This window comes from Sinocyclocheilus rhinocerous, unplaced genomic scaffold, assembly GCF_001515625.1.
Source record: "Sinocyclocheilus rhinocerous isolate Xijiao unplaced genomic scaffold, SAMN03320098_v1.1 scaffold730, whole genome shotgun sequence".
In the NCBI taxonomy this organism is placed as follows: Eukaryota; Metazoa; Chordata; class Actinopteri; order Cypriniformes; family Cyprinidae; genus Sinocyclocheilus; species Sinocyclocheilus rhinocerous.
This window is the reverse complement of record NW_015670605.1, coordinates 1,264,059-1,271,310: the sequence shown is the minus strand read 5'-3', so window position 1 is coordinate 1,271,310 and position 7,252 is coordinate 1,264,059. Positions and strand designations below refer to the sequence as shown.

Here is a 7,252-nt window from a genome sequence, read left to right as displayed (position 1 = left end):
TGTGTGTGTGTGTGTGTGTGTGTGTGTGTGTGTGTGTGTGTGTGTGTGTGTAAAAATGACGAGTGATTAAATATGTATATATATATTTTTTGTTGTAGCATTATGGCCAGATCAGATTGACTCTTCTGCACTGAAGACTTGCAAAGTGGAAGACGACTTACGCTGGTCAAGTAAGAGACCTTACAAACACACATAGTTCATCTTTGACCTTTTTTATTTCCATTTTGTGTTTATCTATTTCTTAGCCATACTGTTTCAGGAATATGCTTTTATTTGGCATGATTGTTCAGTGGTGCTCTTTTATGTTGTTGGAAGTTAAATGAGAGTATGAATCACTGTAACATATAGATAATCAAAAACCACACACACACACATACCATTTAGATGACTTCTTTAATATGCAGATGTGTGTGTGGGTGTGTTGCCCTCATATTAGGTGAATCATAAAATTAATGATCCAATCAGAACGAAGCGTTTTGTGGAGGGGCTGAAACAAACAGAATATAAAATTTTTTTTACTTTTGCTTACACACGCACACACATGCATGGACCCAGAAACATCAATAAACATTCTTAGTGTATGAAATACACACACACACTTGCTTTGGCACACACACACACACACACACACACACACATATAAACACTCGAAAACATTCACACAAACTCTGGCTGCTATGGACACACAGCCACGTACCTGGTTCTGGCACGGTTTTCCTTCCCCACGGCGATGCAGAATTCCTGCCCTTCCTGTTCCCGCAAACCCCAAACATCCAAACCAGCTGAGTCATTTTTATCTCCAACACACACAAACACACACAAGATTCCCTTTGTCACATCAGCCCCTGTGACATTTAAGTTATAGCTTTCTTTAATTGCACTTTGACTGATTTATTATTTCTAATAGACTCACTGTGTATATCAGGTGGCATATTTCAAAACACCAGATGGCAGTTTCATCAGAATTCATGCTCTGTGATGTGAGGAAATATTTGATGTTTATTAAAAGCAACACTGCAGCTAAAAATATTGTCACTCCTCAACTGAGTGTATAATTTCGTTCGGTACCTTCAGTAGTTATTTATGAGGGTGACACACACACACACACACACACACACATATATATATATATATATATGCATTTTTTCATAAAAAATTGTTGATCTGGCATATATGTTTCTCAGTAGATAATTCATATGCATCCACTGAGAGACAAAAAAACCCTCCAGTTTCTTTAGAGAGAAGGATTATCTTTTCTATTTTTACACAAAATAGGGTGTTGTGAGCACACACGTAATGTAATGTCTGTTTCATTCATACTGGAAGCCAGAGGGCCCCCTCCTGCAGAAACTCCACATATGCATCACAGAAGTAATAGAACTGATGATGTTCCAGGAAATCCCTAATATGGACAAAGACATCCAGCTATTGCTGTAGCTGAGTAAAAAGAAGATAGATTCACACTTAAACTAATCAAAGATGAAGACACTAAACACACGATTGTGACAACATATGGTTTCTCTGTGGTCTTCAAGCCATCTTGGGTATTTTTATAAGAATAAAGTATATGTATAATGCAGTGTTAATCAACATATTAATTAATCACTTTTTAGAATACTGTAAAATGATTTCTGCCTCATTCTGTGATATGAAACCACATCTGGTCACAAAAAGAAGTTATTTCAAACACTCGATTAATGTTATGAAGTGAATTTGGAGTAAAAGTATGTCAATAAATCTCTTTGCTGGACAAGAGGTTTGTAAAAAAGCTCATACACATGCAAAACTGTGTCGCGCACGTGCTACTGTAGTACATTAATGCATCGCACAGATCGATTTTTTTGTTGCACTGTACAGCCCTGACCAAATCAGTTCCAGATTGTAGAGGTAGCTTCTCATTTAGCCATAAACTCCTCCTCAGTTTCACGTCCGCTTTCTGCCATTTCGCTCTGCACGGTGGCATACAGAAATATAAAACATTTTAGAATCATAAGATTTAATGAAGTTTTTAAATGTTTGATTCAAAGAGATAGTCCACCCAAAAATGTAAATTCTGTCATCATTCACTCACCCTCATGTCTTTGTTCTGTGGAACACAAAAGAAGATTTTTTTTAGTAAACCCAAACCCTTCTGGGTCCCAATGACTTCCACAGTATGGACACAAATTACTATGGGAGTCAATAGGACCCAAAACTGTTCGGTTACATCTTCTTTTATGTTTCACATAAGAAAGAAATGTATACTGGTTTGGAATAACATGAGGGTGAGTAAATGATGTCCATTTTCATTTTTGGGTATACTATCCCTTTAAGTACCAATTTTGTCTCAGATGTTTCTCTTAAAAGTCCTTAAAATAGATAAATTATTGTGTAACACAGTGAATGTTAAAAGCTCAGATCATTTGGGCTTAGATGAACTTGATGAGAAATGTTTGCATTCGTGTGGAGAACTCACCTGAAAGTTTGGAGGAGATTATTGAGGTGTTTTTCTTAGGAGAAACATCTGAGGAGTAGGAGAGTTTCCTTTTGCTCTCCATTGCTGTCCATGAGAAACAATTGCGATATTAAATAGATTTCATTTGTGCTGTGGGTTCAGATGCCATGTGTTCTGTGCTGCAGACTTGCGTGAGTGTAATGTTGACTCACCGCTCTGAACTGCAATGATCAGAAACGCCTACAGGAATAATGAGATCCAACAGTTCTTCTATTTCATAATAATTGCTTCCAAAAGAATATTGATTCCTTTCAATGTCCTAGAACAGCAAAAGCTGCTTAATAATTGTGATTTTTGGATCAATAATAATGCAGTCGTTTCAACAAATGGATTTTAGAGTCAATAAGGTCAAAATTCCTCACTGGAGAAAAAAAAAAAAAAAGCATTCCTGATTTATTCACAAATGCATCTCCAGGTCCTGAATCAACGACCTGCTTTGTAAATCTCCAGTACAGTATCAGATGTTTGTGAATGGTAACCTGAGCCGTGCTGATGTATGAGATGGCGGCGCGGCACATGTCCGAGATGAGCTAGTTTGCATGCGACGTGCCGTGTTGTCTTATGGACTACAGCTCTAACATAAACACACAAGATCTACATGTTTGCCTGCGTCTCAGGTTCTCTGCCTGTTGGAGCGATATGCCATTACCTTCAGTTATCATTCATCAACATCCAGTGCAAACATTTAGCCATTTCAGCCCAGCTCCAGGTTTCTACCTGCTTGTAAAACATCGGTTTGTCATTTGGAAAAATAGCCTATAAATATATGAGATTGCAACCATAATTTGTCCAAACATCTAGATTTTGAATAGCATATCTATTGTTTTTAACATTCTTTTTGTTGTAAAGTGTGTTTGTGTTATCATTCTTTATAATAATGTCATTTATATATAATAAATAAACACACTCACACACACACACATATATATTAGTTTGATATAAATCAATAAAAATCAGTGTCTCGAAGCTCAGTCTAAGCACAAACATGCTTATCAAGCAAGATATTTTACAAAAAGAATGTTGCTGGGTTAAAAAACAATAGATATACTATTTAAATTGTAGATGTTCAGACAAATGATCAAACGTTAGTGGAACATGTTAATATTTATTGTGCAACACCATTTGGTTAAAAATAATAGTTTGAGGCCGCTGTATATGGCATAGTTGAGTTACATCTAGTGATTGTTTGGTTGGTTCCTGTGGGTTTGTGTCACCAGTTGAGCATAAAACCACATAGTAGAAACTCAAACCATGAACTAGTAAGCAAGTCTGGGATCCACATCATTGTATGATTGTTGGATATGTGGTATTTTTGATATCCTATATTCTGAAGCAAATATTCATGACTGGATTAGATTATAAAGAGTTTCAAGTATATATTTCAGTCTTTATGTCTCCATGTCTTTCTTTCTCCTGGCCACATGATTTGCCTGGTCCAGGTGTAATCCGTCTGCTTTTGCATTGCCATTTTACAGGTGAGGGCCGAGATTTGCATCCTCACCAGAACCCTGATCCCACACACAAACACGCACAATTCCTGCCGACTAGCTACTGCTTGCTCTTCTGTTAACAAACAAAATCAGTTTCTACAGCAGTCAAATGAAGCAAACCTCTGTAGTGAGCCGGGTTACACGCTTGACTGTGGGCTAGTGGAACACGGCAAACTGAACTGATCGCTGTGATGGCCGAAAACACAATGGAGGAAGGATAACAGCATTTGATAGGGGCCGTTCACAGGAGAATGTTCATTTTTTCCATTTATTTTCATTTAGAAAAAATTACTGCTGAACTTTAAAGCAGCGCTTTTTCCCACCTTAGTAAAGTACCAGGGCCGTAACTGCCATAGACTACACTGAGGGATGTTTTTCCCCTCCGTAGTCATCATGGCTTGGTTGTGCCAAGACCAAATGTCCCTTGAAAGTTTTTATTAATATTAGCATTAAAATATTTGCATTAAAATTAATAATAATATTGTTTCTGTAGAACTTTTTTCCCATTAACTGTTTTTATATTAATTAATTTATTCATATTTCATATTTTTCTTTAGAAATGTCTGTTATTTTCCCCATAACCATTTTATTAATATTCATATTTATATTTCGCATGACACTGCAAATGTGAGACATAATAAAAATACTGGGTGTAAGAGAAACCCCCAAAATTTTGTGTGGATAAAAATATGTTGTCAAGAAAAATCAAACCATTACTTTTATATTATATTAATATAAAATATTAATATTGATTCTGCAGAAAATTGTATTTTTATGAATATTTATTTATTAATAATGTTAATTAATATTTGTAATTGTTATTTTCCCAATAATAGACTTTAATAATATTAACATTGATGTTATTGGTAATATTGATATTAATATAAAACATGAGAGTGTAAACATAATGAAAAAAAATACTGTGTAAGAAAAAAATCTACCTCTATTTAAATCCTTGGTTAAAAAAAGCGAATTCACTCCCTTAAATGTTGTCAGAAACATCAAACTGTAATATTTAAAAGTGGAAAATGTCACAAAATGATGGGTTATACCACATGGTTTCCTGCTCTTTTTTTTTCTCAGTTTTTAAAGTTTTTCCACTGAGACTAATGTAGATCATGTGTGAGATGGTTCTGCTGAGAAACACAGCAAACTAGTAAATCTCTAGAGCACTGGTCTTCAAAAAGGGATCAATAATGGGTTGTTTTATTATTGTTATTATTAGTATTTTTATGGTTACGCCACCAAGGGGTTTGAAAAGGTTGAAAACCTCTGTTCTGGAAACGTTCATGTTGTAAATATCCTGTCAGGCACTAGAGGGAGACACTGAGTCTGAGTGAATGTGTGTCTGTGAGGGTAATGAGGGTAAACAGCGTCTACAGTTTGGCTGTTATATCTGGTTTGCAGCTGTTTCTCAACTCATTTGTCAGATTTCCGCTTTTAGTAATTAATCTCGTCTGGTGTGTGTGTGTGTGTGTGTGTGTGTGTGTGTGAGCTTGTTCAGACGCTCTTTGACAGCAGGACACCTCCAGCTCCTATTACAGACACCCCAGGGGCCGCCAGACTCACTTAAACTCAACCAGTCACTCTCTCTACCCCTAAAACACACGCAGATCGAGGAAACAGCCAAGAAATTACATGTCATGGCAGTTAAATATGAACTACCACCCCACACAGCGAACCTATACATATCACAACACTGAACCAGACTAAGAGGTTTCTAAGAACACAGTACACATCACAATGTTTCCCCACAGACTTTGTGGCGGCAATCCCACCACTATATATAATATATACAAATAAATGTTTTGATTTTAAAAACGTATCAGTGTGTTGAAATTAACAAACGATGAGCAATACAACGGTTTATAGTGTTTATGAATGTTTGTTAATGTTAGTTAACAAAAATACACCTGTTCATTGTTAGTTCATGTCAGCTCAGGCTCATTAAATAATTAAGAGGTAAAAGTTTTGATTTTAAAAATAACATTAACTATGAATAATTAATGCTTTAGAAGAACTTTTCATTGTTCGTTCATGTTAACTATTGTAGTTAACTAAGGTTAACAAAGTTTGCTGCAAAATCATTTTATTTTATTAATTTATTATTTTAATTATTTTATTATCTTTTTTTAAAGAAATAAAACCATTACATAAATTAGAAAAAAAATTAATACAATAAAACATAAAATAATAAAAACTAGTGCTGTTAAACAATTAATCGCGATTAATCGCATCCAAAATAAAAGTTTGTGTGTATTGAAAATCTGAAATAGCACAAAGTTTCCTGTGAGGGGTAGGTTTAGGGGTAGGGTTGGTGTAGGGCAATAGAATATACGGTCTGTACAGTAGAAAAACCATTACGCCTATGGGATGTCCCCACTTTTCACAAAAACAAACCTGCGTGTGTGTGTGTGCACGAGTAAAACTGTGGAGACTGGCAGGAATTTGTGGCCATTTCAGTTCAATCAAGGCAGCTGAAATCTTGAATTCTCCTTAGTGCAAATCAGATTCTGGCCCCCCAAACGGGTAAAAGAGAAAGTCAACACCCCTCTGAGAGAAAGAGGGAGGGAGAGCATGGTCTGAGGAAATTGAAATGGAGCTGTATGTTTATCTCTCTCTTTCTCTGTTTCTGTTTGCAAATGGACCCAGTGCCCCAGACAAACGGGGGGAGAGCGTTTTAAACGAGTCAGTGGCACGCACAGACGGCATTCTCCTCCCTCAGGCGCTGGCATGCCAAAGCCTGCTCCAGTATCCCAGAAGTCCCTGCTCGTATGTGGCCAATAAGCAGAAAAATAAAGCCAGAAAACAAAACTAACTGGCAGAAACAGGCAGCAGTTTGTGCTTGTGTGCAGGTGCACAGACGTTTCTCTTACACCTGTTTGTAAAGTCATGACGCACAGGACGTGAACGCTAAATGAAACTCCAGACATCAGAGTATACCAGTCTTCATCATCTTCTTCCTCCCCAGCCTCATAACATTAGGCTTGCACTAACTGTTTATACTTTTACAGTTTATCAATCGATCATGTGGAGTTCACTAATGACACTAGGTGGCGTAAGATCAGTGTATCAATAGAGTTCTGAGGCAGTAGTTCATGTGATGCATTTGACAGATTAATGTATATTCATATACATATTAATATAATGTTAATATAAATAGCAATGTCATAAAAATTTAAGATTATATATATTTAATAATTGTAATTATTGAATTAATAATTTATTAAATACATATTTTTTTATTATTTTTTATATTATTTTATTT

The 7,252-nt window shown here is 35.9% G+C and overlaps 1 protein-coding gene across 1 annotated transcript in view; it reads left to right on the top strand.

The window, feature by feature from the left end:
• runx3 (RUNX family transcription factor 3) overlaps positions 1-7,252 on the top strand; it is a 63,941-nt gene that overhangs the window by 54,757 nt on the left and 1,932 nt on the right. The window contains exon 6 of the mRNA XM_016546236.1: positions 99-170. Within this exon, the coding sequence (XP_016401722.1) occupies positions 99-170 (72 nt within the window). The remainder of the gene's footprint in view (positions 1-98; positions 171-7,252) is intronic.